The sequence below is a fragment of the Tribolium castaneum genome, chromosome 4, assembly GCF_031307605.1.
Source record: "Tribolium castaneum strain GA2 chromosome 4, icTriCast1.1, whole genome shotgun sequence".
Taxonomy (NCBI): domain Eukaryota; kingdom Metazoa; phylum Arthropoda; class Insecta; order Coleoptera; family Tenebrionidae; genus Tribolium; species Tribolium castaneum.
This window is the reverse complement of record NC_087397.1, coordinates 4,516,149-4,531,731: the sequence shown is the minus strand read 5'-3', so window position 1 is coordinate 4,531,731 and position 15,583 is coordinate 4,516,149. Positions and strand designations below refer to the sequence as shown.

The 15,583-nt window shown below is 38.1% G+C and overlaps 5 protein-coding genes across 12 annotated transcripts; 3 read left to right on the top strand and 2 right to left on the bottom strand.

Moving 5' to 3' along the window:
* The first annotated feature begins 154 nt into the window (after positions 1-154).
* Positions 155-2,384, top strand: spartin. 4 transcript variants are annotated; one of them, XM_008202997.3, is made up of 7 exons: positions 155-304; positions 515-645; positions 690-1,110; positions 1,159-1,296; positions 1,352-1,702; positions 1,756-2,008; positions 2,054-2,384. In XM_008202997.3, exons 1-7 carry the CDS (start codon positions 295-297, stop codon positions 2,295-2,297), a joined length of 1,548 nt encoding a protein of 515 aa, XP_008201219.1. In that variant the 5' UTR covers positions 155-294; the 3' UTR covers positions 2,298-2,384. The 4 variants fall into 4 exon arrangements, with proteins under 4 accessions (XP_008201219.1, XP_015840589.1, XP_064212346.1 ...); XM_015985103.2 differs by having other exon boundaries at positions 193-343; positions 399-645; XM_064356276.1 differs by having other exon boundaries at positions 199-352; positions 399-645.
* Positions 2,385-2,414: 30 nt separating this feature from the next.
* LOC103315125 (uncharacterized protein) lies at positions 2,415-3,533 on the top strand. The gene is made up of 3 exons (XM_008203001.3): positions 2,415-2,590; positions 2,638-3,191; positions 3,241-3,533. Exons 1-3 carry the CDS (start codon positions 2,520-2,522, stop codon positions 3,327-3,329), a joined length of 714 nt encoding a protein of 237 aa, XP_008201223.1. The 5' UTR covers positions 2,415-2,519; the 3' UTR covers positions 3,330-3,533.
* Positions 3,313-4,193, bottom strand: LOC664303 (uncharacterized protein). Its single transcript, XM_970310.4, has 4 exons — positions 4,056-4,193; positions 3,915-4,011; positions 3,732-3,875; positions 3,313-3,684 (listed from the first exon to the last, which is right to left on the bottom strand). The coding sequence occupies exons 1-4, from the start codon at positions 4,115-4,117 to the stop codon at positions 3,346-3,348; spliced, it is 642 nt and encodes a 213-aa protein (XP_975403.1). The 5' UTR covers positions 4,118-4,193; the 3' UTR covers positions 3,313-3,345.
* Positions 4,194-4,327: 134 nt separating this feature from the next.
* On the top strand, positions 4,328-12,435 carry slmb (supernumerary limbs). Of its 4 annotated transcripts, none has more exons than XM_008202779.2 (8): positions 4,328-4,469; positions 8,105-8,336; positions 8,386-8,572; positions 8,622-9,078; positions 9,976-10,238; positions 10,296-10,482; positions 11,096-11,231; positions 11,281-12,435. In XM_008202779.2, the coding sequence occupies exons 1-8, from the start codon at positions 4,422-4,424 to the stop codon at positions 11,289-11,291; spliced, it is 1,521 nt and encodes a 506-aa protein (XP_008201001.1). In that variant the 5' UTR covers positions 4,328-4,421; the 3' UTR covers positions 11,292-12,435. The 4 variants fall into 4 exon arrangements, with proteins under 4 accessions (XP_008201001.1, NP_001164208.1, XP_008201002.1 ...); NM_001170737.1 differs by having other exon boundaries at positions 4,406-4,469; positions 10,296-10,485; positions 11,281-11,670; XM_008202780.3 differs by lacking the exon at positions 4,328-4,469 and adding an exon at positions 4,881-5,048 and having other exon boundaries at positions 10,296-10,485.
* A 31-nt stretch (positions 12,436-12,466) lies between these two features.
* On the bottom strand, positions 12,467-15,509 carry Ndc1 (Nuclear division cycle 1). 2 transcript variants are annotated; one of them, XM_015985101.2, is made up of 6 exons: positions 15,308-15,509; positions 15,050-15,262; positions 14,751-15,000; positions 14,574-14,704; positions 14,471-14,526; positions 12,467-14,274 (listed from the first exon to the last, which is right to left on the bottom strand). In XM_015985101.2, the coding sequence occupies exon 6, from the start codon at positions 14,263-14,265 to the stop codon at positions 12,520-12,522; it is 1,746 nt and encodes a 581-aa protein (XP_015840587.1). In that variant the 5' UTR covers positions 14,266-14,274; positions 14,471-14,526; positions 14,574-14,704; positions 14,751-15,000; positions 15,050-15,262; positions 15,308-15,509; the 3' UTR covers positions 12,467-12,519. The 2 variants fall into 2 exon arrangements, with proteins under 2 accessions (XP_015840587.1, XP_008201220.1); XM_008202998.3 differs by lacking the exons at positions 14,471-14,526; positions 14,574-14,704; positions 14,751-15,000; positions 15,050-15,262; positions 15,308-15,509 and adding an exon at positions 14,334-14,464.
* Positions 15,510-15,583: the final 74 nt, after the last annotated feature.

The window sequence follows — 15,583 nt, the reverse complement described above, 5'->3', positions numbered from 1 at the left end:
CTGTGACTATTTTCCAAATTTGTAATTTAAAAAAAAATTGGGTATAAAATTTACAAAGTGCATTTTCAGGAGCCACTATTTTGCGCTCCTCTGCCTCGTAATTTAAATTAATTCCGACGTAATCAAATACCTTATAACTACAGTCTGGCAATGCAGCATAAATCCAGAAAACTCTAGAAATACTAGTTCCGGTCGCGGTAAATTCGAATCGCAAAAAATTGCCTTGGAGCAGCTTCCACCTTTTCCGTTTTACTGGTTGCCTTCCAACAAAAACCGGAGTTTATTTAAATCGGCATGCTTGGAGGTAAACAAGTAAATAATTACCCAACCACAAAGCCAATTAGTGAGAAAAGTTTCATTAATTTGGCATTATTGCCCAACGTTACAAAATTCCATAGGTGGGATCTGCGTCCCCATTCCGCATTCCAGTGAAAATTGTACTTTGCCCCCTGATTCCGTGATTCAACAGCTTCTTGTGTTGTGATTAACCTCAAATTGCCTTTGTTTTGCGTAGAAATGGGTAACGGATCCTCATCTGCCTCCGTTTGGACGCAGACTTATAACGAAATAAAAAGCAAACACGACGCTGCTTATGCCGTCATCCAAAATGCGATCACTCTCGAAGAACAGGAGAAGCCCTTTGAGGTAGGTCTTACACATTGGAACGGTTTCCCTAAACATTAGCCTAGGCTTTAGAGAAATATAAGGAAGGGATCCAGCTGATTGATAGCGCCCTAAGAGTCCAAATAACATGTCCCGAAAATCCAGATTTCACGTGGGAAAAGACCGTTTTAATGATCCAGAAGATGAAAAAGACCAGAGGTGAGGTGTTGTCTAGGATCACCTGTATCCAGAAATCACACGAAGAGTTTGAATCGCGAGAACAACCTCCGTCATATGAGGAGGCTATTGCTAGCACACCTACTGAAACACCTCAAACCTACAATGACTTGGCAAACGCTTTGAATCGAATGACAGTTGATACAGGCATGACAATGGAAGCAGAAGTTATGTTCATGTACGAAAACGTTAAGCTCTACTTCATTTCACCCAATGGTGAAGTCTCGTCAACTCTCACACCGCAAACTTTGAAGATAACTCTCGTTGAAAGTAGCAATTATCAAGCTGTTGTTTCTTTGGTCTAATTGTTGTTTTCAGATGATGAAAGTGCCAACGTCCCTAGAGCCATTCTGCAGATTGGCGACTGGGTATATCCCCTGATTCCGGGGGTTTCCCCGTGTTTTAGATCTGATTACGGTGCCTTTATTTTGCCTAACATTTATGCAGAAACACCTGGTACCTCCTCACTAACTTAACTAAATCTATTGTTTTGCTTATTATTTCCTTCTAGGCTCTTCAATTGGTATTATTTTACCCCCCGACGCCGATGCTGACGCGTACGACATCCTTGAAAGCATTCTTTACGGCATTGTTGGCGAAGGGAAACCCCCTCAGACACAGCCACCTGAAGAATTGAGCGAAAAAATTTCAAACGGAATCGTCACTGGGGCTTCTTATGTCTCCCGCGGCCTTGTTTTCGGGGCCGAAAAAATCGGAAATTTACTCAACCAAAATACTCCAAAACTGCTCTCTCGTATCAACAGTGCCGAACGCCCCACTCAGATCCCTCGAAAAGTCAGCAAAGGCATGCAAGTGGCCGAAAATGCAACCAACAAGGCCGCCCAAGTTACAGGCTTTGTTGGTGGGTTTCCAAAATTTTTTAATCGGTGTTACCACCCTAAATTCGTTATTTAGCGGAACAGGTTGGTCAAGCCACAATGAAACTGGGCCGTTTCCTCGCACCCCACATCCAAAAACAAGGGACGAGGCTGCTAACTTCGGGGCTTCGCATGTCTGAAGCGGAGGCTTCGGCGAAAATGAACGGGGTGATGACTGTGGCAGCAGGCGCCGTTGAGGGATTTTCAACGGTTTATTTGGGTTTGGAAAATTCAGCCTCAATCTTGGGGAAAAGTTTGAAGGAAAATACGGTTAAAGTGGTCCAGCATAAGTACGTGCCAATTTTGAATGATTTAAATTAATTGAGTGGCTTCAGGTACGGACATCCTGCCGGCGAATTTGCAGGAGATACTTTGAACACAGTCGGGAATGTGTACCACATTAGCAAAAATGCGAAAATAGTTCAGCCTAAACACTTGGCCAAAAAAACGGTAAAGGAGGCGGGCAAGGCGATGGTTTATCAGTACAAAAGCAATCGCAACGATGGGGCTAGCACTTCTAATTATGTTGGACCGTTGCAGAACGGTGATAATAAAATAGAAAAATATGAAAAAAACTAAACTGACTGGTATTGATGGTATTAAGATTATGTTGTGATATCTATTTTTGGAATTGGTTGTTGTATAATAAATAATTTTTGCATTATATTTTTTGGGCCACTCTGTTTAGCAAATCCCGGTACCAACAACAAAATCCCTAACTGGCAACTATTTTTGACAACTGTCAAACATCCAAAAATTTGAATTTTGCTGCGTGTATTGGTTAAAAATCGAAACATTACCATGATTTATGCACTTAAATGGAACTTATTTATCGAAGTTTCAATTCGCGTGGTTTTGTGGTGCATTTTCTTGTGTGTACTACAGTTTGTGGTATATTTTGTTAGCCCCCCTGTTACAGATGGATCGAACACTCGGAGCCCTTCATTCGCGAGATTTCCGAAGCCGAAGTGTGGAAATACAAGTATCCGGTCACTCCCAGCTACGTTACACCCACCGCTTTGTGGATGACGATAACATCCATTCCTTTGATATTTTTCGCATTTGAGTATTTTTTAACCAAAAAGGTGGACGAAGTCGCACCTGCGGGCCTAGCAGTAACGCTGGCCTATTGCTTGAATGGGTTTGTTACGACCTATTTGAAAATTATTGTGGGGAGGCCGAGACCAGATTTTTACTATCGGTGCTTCCCCGATGGGAAGGGTACGGATTATAGGAATTGTAACGGGGTGAGAAAGAGTTACATGGACGGTAGGAAGAGTTTCCCTAGCGGGCACTCCTCATTTTCGTTTAGTTGTATGGTTTTTATGACCTTGTACATTGCGAGAAAATTTAATTTATATCAAGGGAGTGTCAAAGGACAGTCTTGGCAACTTTGCGTCTGCATGGTGCCTTTAATAATCGCTGCCACAATTGCTGTTAGCAGAACGTGTGATTATCACCACCACTATGAAGGTTATCAGCAAGAACTGACTTATTTGTTAACTAAATTAATTGGTTTCAGATATTATAGCAGGAGGATTAATCGGGACTGTGACGTCTTACCTATGTTACAAATTATATTTTCCTAAAAGTATTACTAGTATAGATTAATTTATTACGATTTTAATTAATTTGACACGCTGTACTTAAAGTTAATAATATTTTCTATTCCACTCTCAATGACGTCACCTGGATGAACAGGACCCATCCCTGGTGGCGACCCCGTGATTATCAAATCATTATTTTCTAATGTGATATACTGTGATATGAAAGAAATTAATTTTGGTATGGAGAAAATTAAATCGTTTGTGTTTCCTTCTTGTCTAAGTTCCCCATTAACTTTACACCAAAGGTTCAAATCGTGAGGATCCTTAATCGCACTCTTTGGTATAAATTTACTGACAGGGCATGCGGTATCAAACCCTTTCCCGAGAGTCCATGAGCCACCCTTACTCCTTGCCTCTTTCTAAAATTTAATAGTCACAATTAATTCGTTTAATAAGTGAATTAGACCATTCGACAGGTGGCCGTCATGTCAAGAGCAACACAGTAGCCACCAACATGATCCATTGCTTGACTTTCTGTAATAAATTTCCCACTTTTACCAATGATCACCCCCAACTCAATTTCCTCATTGACGGAAAAACCTTGAGGTATCTAAGATTTGTTAATTTTCACTGAACCAAAACGACTTACTATAATTTTCTGTGCTTCGGTAATGTACGAAGTTGTGGGTTTTAGGAAAATATCGGGGGTTTCCGGAATGGGCCTTTGGAGTATTTTTACCAGCGCCCTGAAATTTTAGTTTTACGCTGTCCAAGTGTGGGCAAGTTTTACTTATAATTGGCGGCCACGCCGACGATTTTTTTCCCGTTTTGAACAAAATTCTCGAGTGTCATTTTTGGCAAAACTTACGTAAGTGTGCCCGGTTCAAACTTAGCGCTCTGGCTCGTCAGGGTTTTTGTTTTTGTCCCCAGACTCCTTGCCAGAATGGTAAGCTATTTTTTTGCCCATTCTACAAGTGAAATGGGTTTGTGAGCTTTGGTTGTTTGTTCTTTTACACTGTGGCCCCGAAGTAAAGTTGTAAATATTCTTTCTGGTGTTTTACGGTTGTTTTAACGCTTTTATGTGAAACAATGTGGCAGTGGTAGTGGTGCGGATGCAAAAATCGCGACCGTGAGGTGGACACAACTCGCTTCATCGATGATGATGGAAACAGATAAAATTGACGATTCGAACAGTAATTCACAAGTAAGTCCCCCACGGGGTCTGTTTGGCCCCCGACCGGCCCCAAATGCCGAAAAATAGCGGTATGCGAGCTCGTGGCAATGATTTCGCTTGGGTCGAAACGTCACTCAATGACACAAATTTCTCTGGGTGCTAACCTCCGTTTTTTCGGAATAAATTCGCTAGCGATTGCATCTGAGTGAGTTTTTGTTGTTAGCGGGGACCGTTATTTGCGCTTGTTTGTTTGAACGTGACATGACATGCCGCTGAACGAAACGAGGAATTACTCTTTGTCGATGCTAAGATGGGGGTACTTGACCTGTCGTCGGCTGACTCATAATGGCACTAATTTCATTTCATCGGCTGGATTTAGGGCAGAGTACACGAAACACACGTAACGGTACTGTCGCATTATCAGCCTCGAAGAAAGTTTTCGTTTCTTTTGTGTATTTGCGAAAAGTAAAATCTTGAATTAATGAGCAGATCATCGAATAATGACGACTTTCTCTTCTTGTTTCCAAGCGTTGAGTTTACAAAACGCGATGAACTGACTCGTGAGGAACGTTTTGTGCTGTGATAATGCAAGACCATTCTTCTCGAAAGGTAATTGCAATTATTGTAAATTATGCAGAGGCACTTGCCTTATAAGTACATTTAAAACACCTTTCTTATCAAGGAAATGACGAAGCGAGGACAGCAGGTTTTTTTAAATACTTCCACGATTTCGAGTGATAACAAGTTTTTGACAAAGTGGCTTAAAGCGAAAATTCTATACAATAACACCTGCTTGTAGGCTGAAACGAGTGTTACGCCTAAACACGTTTCAGCTTAGCATTGTAAAATTAACACCTTTGTGACTGCTTTTTCCAACTGATTTTGTCAGTCATTGATTGCACTCGTGATAATTATTCGACTTGATTTGTTAATTTAATTTGAAACAATGAGTCACTACAATTTTGAATATAATTCCAGTATTGAATTGTAATCGTAATGAATTTTCAGTACTTTAATTGACGATTACAATAGAAGAAAGTGCAATGTGGCACCGTCAGGATTAATCATTTATTCATTAAGATAACACGTATTCCAAATTCGAAGATAAATCTACGTTTGCAATTTTTTTGGTAACGTCATCCACAACAATGCACATTCTGATATTCAGGATAACATTGTAAAGTTCAATTGCTTTGATTAAGTACGAGGTCATGTGTCTTTATTATTTTTCTTCGGTTAGTTAAATATTTTAACGTGACGGAAGGTGTTCATTAGTGACACTGCAAAACAAGATTGTGTTTTTTTTTTCAATTTCCACGTGTTAAAATAAAAATTATTATTTATTAAACGAATCAAACAAATTCCGAGTATTATTTTTTTACTATTATTATTAGCGGTTTCATCAAGGGTTCAGTGGCAGTGACGAAAAACTACAGGTTTTAAAAAACAATAGTCATTTTTGTGTTATCAGTTATCATTTAACTGTAGCAGTAGATTAGATCAGAAACTGCACTGGACCGACTCTCATGTCTTGCGTTTAAAAATTAATAGTTATTTTTCTCTAGTTTCAAACCTCTCCTGGTTCGATTATTTTGTGCGTTAACAGCTTTAAAAAAGCGCCTATTTCTTTCATAATCCAAGATCTGGTATTAATAGCGAAATGTCATAAAGAACACCGGCACAATTCGAGCCCCAACCTTTCACGAGCTCTTTCGACGCATCTGTCGATGTGCTCGTGCTTTGTCCTTTATTATTCAGTAACCGCCAGCCAGCGCATCAAACTGATTAATTTTGCTGGTTCATTGCCGCCCTCAAGGTTTTGCTCAGACATTGCCAATTGGTGGTAATAACAAATAAGGTGCGAAACAACGTGCAACGTTTAGGACCTTCTTGGCTAGCGGATCGGTCCTTGATTTGTTTCTCTCGTTGTAGAATGCGGACATGTTTCGTTTGACTCACCCAAAGCAACTTATTATAATTGGCGAACGCTGAACGATAAGCTGATTTTCTCAGATTATGGTTCTCACAATATTAAAGACACTTACAACACACTACTAAAAATTATAGATGCATAATGTAATATGTGCTCCCCAATTCGCAACAAGCAATTTACCTTGTTGGCGTTATTTGCCCAGGACTTAATTAAATGAGAATATGCTTGCGATATAATTGAAAATAAATTGTTTTTGGATCAGGCTTAGTGCATGCAAAGTTGATGAGGCATGTGTAGGTGGAAATGCTATTTACGTAGTTGTTGTTTCATTTTATCCTGTATTAAACGAATAAATTGGACGTTGTAAAGACGAAGCCGTCCGATTGTTAATGTCATAATTCACTGAAATGAATAATTGGATTAGAAATTTATAATGGCGCACGTATATGTTTAATTAGCTAATAACTAGTTTCAAACTACCTGCTCGAATGTTAATATTTGTAGTAATTTGGTTGAAGGATTACACATTGTTTGTTAATTGGGATGGAGTAATAACTTTGTATTAGTGCTGAGTGCATAACTTTGTCATTGACAAATACATAGTAAAATCGTAGTGTTGCTCAACTCCAGACAGTCTTTGAAAGGATTGTAACAAAGGTTTGGCCGTGAAGACTGCGATTTTTTCTAAACAAATATTTTGAATACATTTTAAGCGAAGGTTATTTTACTGCAATTTTTTGGAAGAATTTTTGTACCAGGAAATCATCGAATTTATCTCGTGAAAGAGCGAAAAAGTAAGTTCACTTTACAACGAAACAATTTTGAACTATGGAATTTGGTTGGTAAAGCGAAAAATTGAAATTTCTTGCACTCTGTCTTTGAGTGCAGCTCGTAAAAAATTCATTTCAAACCGTCCAGTGAATTGAATCGTAACTAATCGATTTTGCCATAAATAATCCTTGAACAAGATGTAAGAAAATACGCGGTTCATGACAACGCAATCTATTCCGGTGATGGTAAATTAAATGTAAATTAATTATTGTTGTCACAAGCAAAATTTTTCAAAATCACGTTTTCTAGACAGCTCGTTTAATTAATTGACGTCATTAGGCGCCGCAATTAAAGAGGGAAAACGTTGCGGTTTCTCCATTTCATAAAATTCGGCTTTTACGCTCGATTAATTAGAGGTTTTGTGTCGATATTAGATCGCGATTAGACAACAGAAAAAACAATTTCATGGAACCGTCCTCGGAAACTCGTCTTGTCTCCTAGCAGTCATTCTAGTTCAAGTGTACCGTGTATGTTAATTTTGTCCTGAATGTCGAGCGTGCTTTATTTATGAGATTATTCTTATGTTGAGGAAAAAGAGAGTCACCAGATGAACATTTTTCCCGCCTTTAGTACATCTAAGCTCGCCTCGGATATCAGAAGTAAATCAGCGATTTGTGCGTGCACAAGGCGTTCAACTTTCTACAATTTACATTTAATTATTGTCTTATCATTTTTTCGTCGACAGTTATCTTTTATGTTTATGTTCAGTTTTATTTGTTCTCAGACGGGTTCATTAGGTGCATAAAAATAGCGACAAACGGTATTTGTAATTTCCTTTATCTAATATGTTGATTACTGAGGTTTAGCTAAATTTAGCTCGTATCTCGCTTATTTCGGAACATAACGGTAATTTTGTTTGCAGATGTCTGTTCCATCGTAATCGTTTGTGTTTCCTTTACAGCAGTATCCAATGACAATATTATCACCGTACGATACGGCCAGGAAGAAAGAGCCTTCGGCTACTTTTAACGCGGAGAGAGAAACATGTCTGAAATGCTTCGAAAAATGGAGCGAAACCGACCAAGTCGAATTCGTAGAAAATTTACTAGCTAGGATGTGTCACTACCAACACGGGCACATCAATTCCTATTTGAAACCCATGCTGCAGCGAGATTTCATATCTCTTTTACCAAGTAAGTCCCGAAACGTTAGTCCCAGCGGATTTTTTGAGTTGTCTTTCAGAGCAAGGATTGGACCACGTCGCTGAGAATATATTGTCATATTTGGAGGCGGACAGTTTACGGAACGCCGAGTTGGTCTGCAAAGAATGGTTTAGGGTAATCTCAGAGGGTATGCTTTGGAAGAAGCTAATCGAGCGGAAAGTTCGGACGGATTCACTGTGGAGAGGTTTAGCCGAACGCAGACAATGGTACTGAATTAAACCCGAGTTAGTGGGTGTTTAACTTGGCAAATTTCAGGATACAATATTTATTCAAACCACGACCTGGCGAGAACCATCGTCCCCATTCGTTCTATCGAGCCCTTTTCCCGAAAATCATCCGCGATATCGAAAGCATAGAAAGTAATTGGCGGAACGGTCGGCACATCTTGCAGCGAATCAACTGCCGGTCCGAAAATAGCAAAGGGGTTTACTGTTTGCAGTACGACGATCAGAAAATCGTGTCGGGTCTCAGGGACAATACTATTAAAATATGGGACAGAAGTACATTGCAGTGCACTAAAGTTCTTATAGGACATACGGGATCGGTTTTGTGTTTACAATACGACGATAAAGTTATTATTAGTGGTTCTAGTGATTCAACTGTGCGCGTCTGGAACGTTAACACGGGAGAAATGGTCAATACGCTCATACATCATTGCGAAGCCGTCCTTCATCTTAGATTCAATAACGGAATGATGGTCACCTGTTCAAAAGTAAGTCGAAAACCGTATTGGAACTTCATTAGCGAACCAAGTGAAAACCGCCCGCAATTAAACCACCGTTAGAAACTCGGTCTTGGATTTTTTCTTGAAATATGTGTCAGACTCGTCAGCAGATCGCGATCGTAAATTCCCACTGTTTGAACTCGAATACAATTCGGATTAAAAACGGACAAATATTCCCCGTTATCGTTACTTCCACCATTAAAACAATAAATCATGGATTATATCTGGATATTGCAACTACAAAGGAATATTTATATGATAATGAAACGCAAAGTTATTTCGGGGTCACATCCGAGAATGAGACATTAACATAAAAACTCCACAATTGAAAAAAGAAAGCACTCTAATTTTGTCCAAGAATTTATTTTATGGTGCACTAGCTCTAATTGGACACTTAATTACAAATTTCACACTTCCTGTTTGGGTTTTATTTTTAACAAAAACGAAAGTAAATGCATCGCATGAAATTCGTTTTTATAAATTACGAAACGGTACGTGATTGCCAATTAATTTTCGTTCGAAAATTAATTCAAGTTCCTTCCCCAATAAAACCTTGGGCTATTATTAGTTACTTTTTACTAATAATAGCAATGGATTTATTATTGGCATAAGCTAAAGCTTGGCCAATTGTACTGAAAACGGACAAAGCTTGTGGGTGGAACAAATCCGATCCTAAAAAAGGGGCGCGCTTTAAAAGGTCAAAGTTATTCATTAAAGTAGCGCTCGTATTGGCGTTTAATTAAAAAAAAGGCATTGCACAAATGATTCTTACAAAAAAATGAGCTATAAAATGTAAATTTGGTTTAACCTAATTATTTTTGAAAAGGTAACGTGTGAGAATGGGTTTTTAACGCCGTTTTGCGAATTAATGTTTGTTTTTTTCAGGATCGCTCGATAGCTGTGTGGGACATGACATCGCCGAACGAGATCACCCTGCGGCGGGTGCTGGTGGGGCACAGGGCCGCCGTGAACGTGGTCGATTTCGACGAGAAATACATAGTTTCGGCGTCGGGTGACCGAACGATAAAAGTGTGGAACACCTCAACTTGTGAGTTTATGCGAACGTTAAACGGACATAAACGGGGGATCGCCTGTTTGCAATACCGAGATAGGTTGGTCGTAAGCGGAAGTTCGGACAATACCATAAGGTAAACATTGCGGTTAAATGCGCGATAAAGAAACCACAGAACACGATCGATTTCCAGGTTGTGGGATATCGAAGGTGGCGCTTGTCTGCGGGTGCTTGAAGGGCACGAAGAGTTAGTGCGTTGTATCCGTTTCGATTCGAAACGGATTGTCAGCGGGGCTTATGATGGGAAAATTAAAGTTTGGGATCTCGTTGCCGCGCTTGATCCCAGAACGCCGGCCAGTGCTTTATGTCTTCGAACATTGGTAGTAAGTTAATAGTACAGTCATTAAATTCATCTAATATCATAACGCAGCGCTTGACATTTCATTTAATAGAGTTAATAAAGGGCTAATTTTTAACTGAGCGATTGCAGGTAAAGTTGTTATGCTTGCTTGTCCTTTAATGGGCCCACTTAGTGTTTTTTATTTCAAGTTACGAAATAATGTTACGGGTTAATATGTACTTCACTTCACTGTTCGCTGATAAGTGATAATTGTTGAGAAATAGTATCATTGCTGGGATAAGTGACCATTTTCTCGATGAAAAACGCATCAGTATCATAAATATTTTGTAACATGAGCAGAAAATGGATGGCACTTTAATTATAATTAGAGATAGAATCGAAAGAACAATTTTTTGTTTTGGCCATTTGTACACGAAATCTTTCTTTTTCCATAATAGTCGCGATTTGGCAGGTATTTTGCACTTGAAGTTAAATGCTTGTTGCGTTAGTTTAAGGAACCGTGCTAAATGAGCCTATTAGGTGTTCATACCATTGATGTCTTAAATGATTTTTTGACTGATTGCATTCATAAAGTTTCGGTGGGTGTGAGACCCATTCCCGGGTGTCTAAACGTTGGTGTTTCTTGTTTTCAGGAACACACAGGTAGAGTATTCAGGTTGCAGTTTGACGAGTTTCAAATAGTGAGCAGTTCGCACGATGATACAATTCTTATTTGGAATTTCCTCAACTCAATTGGAGAGAGAAACACGAAATCGCCTTCGCCCTCTCGTACGTTGGTTGTGTGTTATTGTTGATTTTTTAACGTTTCCAATTTCAGCGTTTGAGTAAATTGTCCAGAAGCCAATTTGTCATCATGTGTGTGTGAGTGTGGAAGAGACAATTTTGGAGCAAGTGCTCGCATAAACTGACTAGGAATATAAAATTTAGAAAATTATTTGTAATAATTGTGTATAATGTTATATTTAAATTGGATATATTTATGTCTTAATTTATAATATGAAGCGTATTTGACATAATTGGAGTTCGTTTTTTACGTGTTTCGTCTTTATGAAAAATTTTTGCTGTTGTGTTTCCTAGACCGAATTAAGATGTCGACACAAAACCTCTGTTGATCTGTTGTAACCTAAATGAGTTTAACTACGAATTATGTGATAGTACGTTTAAAACATCTAAAGTGCGGTTTTCATCGTGTGCGCCATTAATCTTGTTGACGTTTTACATTTGTTTTATTTCGTTATCGTTGAATTTGCAAAAATGAACAACTAATTTTAGCTCTCTAGTCTATGAAATTTCAATGATAGGCTACACACGTTATTTTAGGAATCAAGTTGTTTTAAAATTCTCACACTATAGTGCGGTTTCTACAGTTTGTTGGGCTTTCTAGTCTGTAATCATTCTTTGCAAACTTAGAAAGTGAGTTTAGTCGGCAAAAATTGTATAGTAAGTTTTAAATTTATAGGATTTTGGGGTGAATTCAGTGATGATTAATTTTAGTTTAGGATTATTTTACATCATTTTCATCAAGTTGGAAATTGTGATCTATTATTTAGGGTTCTCCATATTTATTATGGGAAAATGATTGCAACCAAAAGTACTTTTTGTTTTGTTTGGTGCATTAATTTAATGAGGCTGCAAGTGTACTGGGATTCCAAGAAGTGGCCACGGGCTGTTCTTGCTATTTATTTTAGACGATTCTGCCAAAATGTAGTATTTCTCCTAGATTAGATTTACAAGTAAACTTATAACGGCTTTTGTGATAAAATCTTACAGTAAAATTTGTATGCCTGTTTTGTACTATAACTGGAATGTACACTATTCATGTTAAAAAAAAACACTATCAATAAGGCACTAAATCATTTTATAGGTTAATGTAAATATTATGAATGTAGTGGTAACATCATTTGCATTTACTATTTTTATTTAGAGTTATTTATATTTTATGCGTGTAAGTAATACATTTTGCTGAGACAAACCCTGGTTTTATTTCGCAATTAAAAACGGAATTATCCCAAAAATTTATTAAATAAAAACAGTACAGTCTTAATTGAGGCAACATTTAGTTAGGCGTTTTCAACATAAAATTAATCTGCAAATAATGCAGGACGTCTTTACTCAGCGGAACATCGCTAAAATATTCCCCAAAGTTCAAACAAATTTTAAATAAACTGTGTTTAACGGCTGCAATAACAGCATTTTTCATCCGATAATTGAAATCGTCCAGAGCTGCGACTTTCCTCGACAAAGACGGGACTTTGTTCAGTTTGTCCAAACTCTGTTTCAACTGAACCAAACTTGATATAATCACAGGCAAGTCCTTCTGAACTATGCCGTATTTATCCTCAACCAACGAAACAGCCGCCAGTTCGGAAATTCCCTGACTTGCCCAAATTATCAATTGTCCATTCCCCAAACACTTCTGAATGTTGACTTGGGGCAACTCCCCAAACAGGAAATTTATTCCAAACAGGATTTTCACGAACGAAACAATTTTCTGGACACTTTCATCAATACTTTTCTTGAACGATTTGACGCTATTTGAAGATCCAGTGTGTGTGACATTCACCACATCCAAGTAATCACTACTCATCGACAAATTTCTTAAATTCCTGAACTTGAGACTCGGATCTGTTTGAGGTGATTGGACCACTGGTGAAAATGGAGTGATGGTTTCGGTTTGTTTCTTCGGTTTTTCTTGCGTTGGTGGTTCTGTAGATTTTTTCAAAAGGTTGGTGTAGTCCGAGAATAGTTTTAGCACACTTTCAGTCAAGGAGTTCCAGTTGTGGGGATGTCCTCCAGGTTGTGATAAAGTGAAGAGTAACTGTCGCCGCATTGGGGACCATTGAGATAATAGGAATAAGTCCAAACATGCTAGGTTTTGAATTATTGGTAGATTATCCATGTTTATGGCTTCTTGGAGAGTTAAAATATAAACATTTTCCTTAACAATTGGAAACTGAACCGGTTCGGTGAGGAACAAATGGAAAAAGAATCGCATCAGATTGTTACTGAAGCAATACAAGGTCGCAAACCACCACAAATAAACATAAACTAAAACACTACTCTCGCGTGAAGCTCTGTCCAAATTAACCAAAGCCACAAAACGACTCTCTAATTGATTCCCCCAAAAGTAATAAAATAAAGCAAAATAAAAAGTGGGCCAAACGGCCATTGCCAAACTTTGCTTAAACAACACAGAAACATTGGTGCGAAACTGCAGAAACTTCCGCTGTTGGATAACAGGAAACACTAATTGCTTGGTTGAAACATACACTTTTGTAAAAAAATAAAAACCGGTCCAGAAACCCCCAATTATTAAGAAAAAAACGTCTTCAACTAAACAACTACGATTCTCGTCAATACACTTAGTGGTTAAGGACTGATTACTACTTTCAATAACGGAAAGGATTTGCCAAACAAACGCGCCTCCTGTTACCACATGAAGCAGAAGAAGGACGAAATTGTGAACCGAGAATATGCGGCAAATTTGCTGAAATCGGGTTGAGCAGTAGAAAGTCATCAAAACGTAATCTTTGGCACATATCAGGCACTGCGCGAATATGATCAACGAGAAAATAACAACAAAAATCCATGTGCTTAAGTGTGTGAAGGTGTTGAGTATTGAGCTCGTCCATTCCGCCGGTGATAAAATATTGGCATTGGCGACTATTATATAAATTAAAAGTACGACTATTTGGGAAATTACGCTACAAGCTACGGCACGGACTAATTTCTTTACAAGGATGTCTTTGTAGCTGAACGTTTGTGGAGTTGTGAGGTTAGGATTTACTGTCGCCGGGTGCATGGCTGGTTCCTGCAATTTGTGACGAGTTAATGTGTGTGGAATGAGCCCGAGTTTTAGTGAATAATTACCTTTGATTACTCATTAAATAAACCAACAAACTATTATTAAAGTAAAGAAACGGTGCAAATTTAAATTTTGACAGTTTACAATGATAGGCAGGCGCACCAACTCACCAAGCGGATAATTTGAAAAAATTCTTACTTACCAAATTTACCAATCACTGGAGTCTTCATCCGGCGCAAAGTTTCGTTTGAAGAAGTTCTACAATTAAATTACCATTTTGGTTCAAAATAAACAGATTTACAAACCATTGAAACACCCTCATTTTGGTTGAAAATAATTCTGTTAAAGTTTCTTTCCGTCTTAACTAGCGGTTGTTGCACATTTACTATATGTTGAAAGTAGTTTTCCTTAAAGGTAGTTCTACTGGGTTCCAATGCTGCAAATAGGTTGATTGTTGGTTGTAATTTTGTAAGAATGCATACTTTTGAATAAGGCTTCGTCAATTCTTATAAGCTTCTTATCAATTAAATATTCTGTAAGTGATTCTTTGGCATTCTCTTGATAAACACAGGTGATATCCCCATAAGAGTTAAACTCGTCTTGTCTTTTTGCTTCAAAGAATAACTTTTCCGCTGCCTCAAGACAGTCAAGAGCGACTCTTTGAACACCTTCAATATCATCAGTTGTTGTTTTGAATTGGAATTCGTATCCACTATCACCAAGAACTAAATCCTACCATTACAATTAATTAATAAGTCTATAAATTATTTCCCAACTGTACCGTCATTAAATTAACAACGTTTTCCAAACTGGCCTGTCTGGCAAGATGTGGACACTCTTCTAACCCTTCAGGTAAATGAAATAAATTATTCACTACTCTCATAGTGCCATAATCAGGAAGCCAACATTTGTATTTAAAATCACTTCCAAAATCTTTTTCAACGTCTTTGACTATCGCTCTTGTCCACACACCCTCAACATTAACTGCCACAATCTACAACGAATTAATTGCACTTCTGAATCATTCAGAAACACACACCTGATCATTAGAAACTTCGCCAAGACCCTTAATTTTATTACATCTATTACTTCTCATTACTTTTTCCATCGCTGCGCGTAAAAGCAAGTCTTTCTTGTCTATTATCCAAAATAAGTGCGCATTAACGAATGTTGGGACAACCACTTCCTGGACTGAATCCATTTGGTACAATTTCAAAATTGCTTCAAATCACAAAATTTTAAAATATTTCAGGTTAGGTTTAAATGTTCTAACTAAAAGCAAGCCCACCAACCGAAAAACGAAACAACTAAAAGT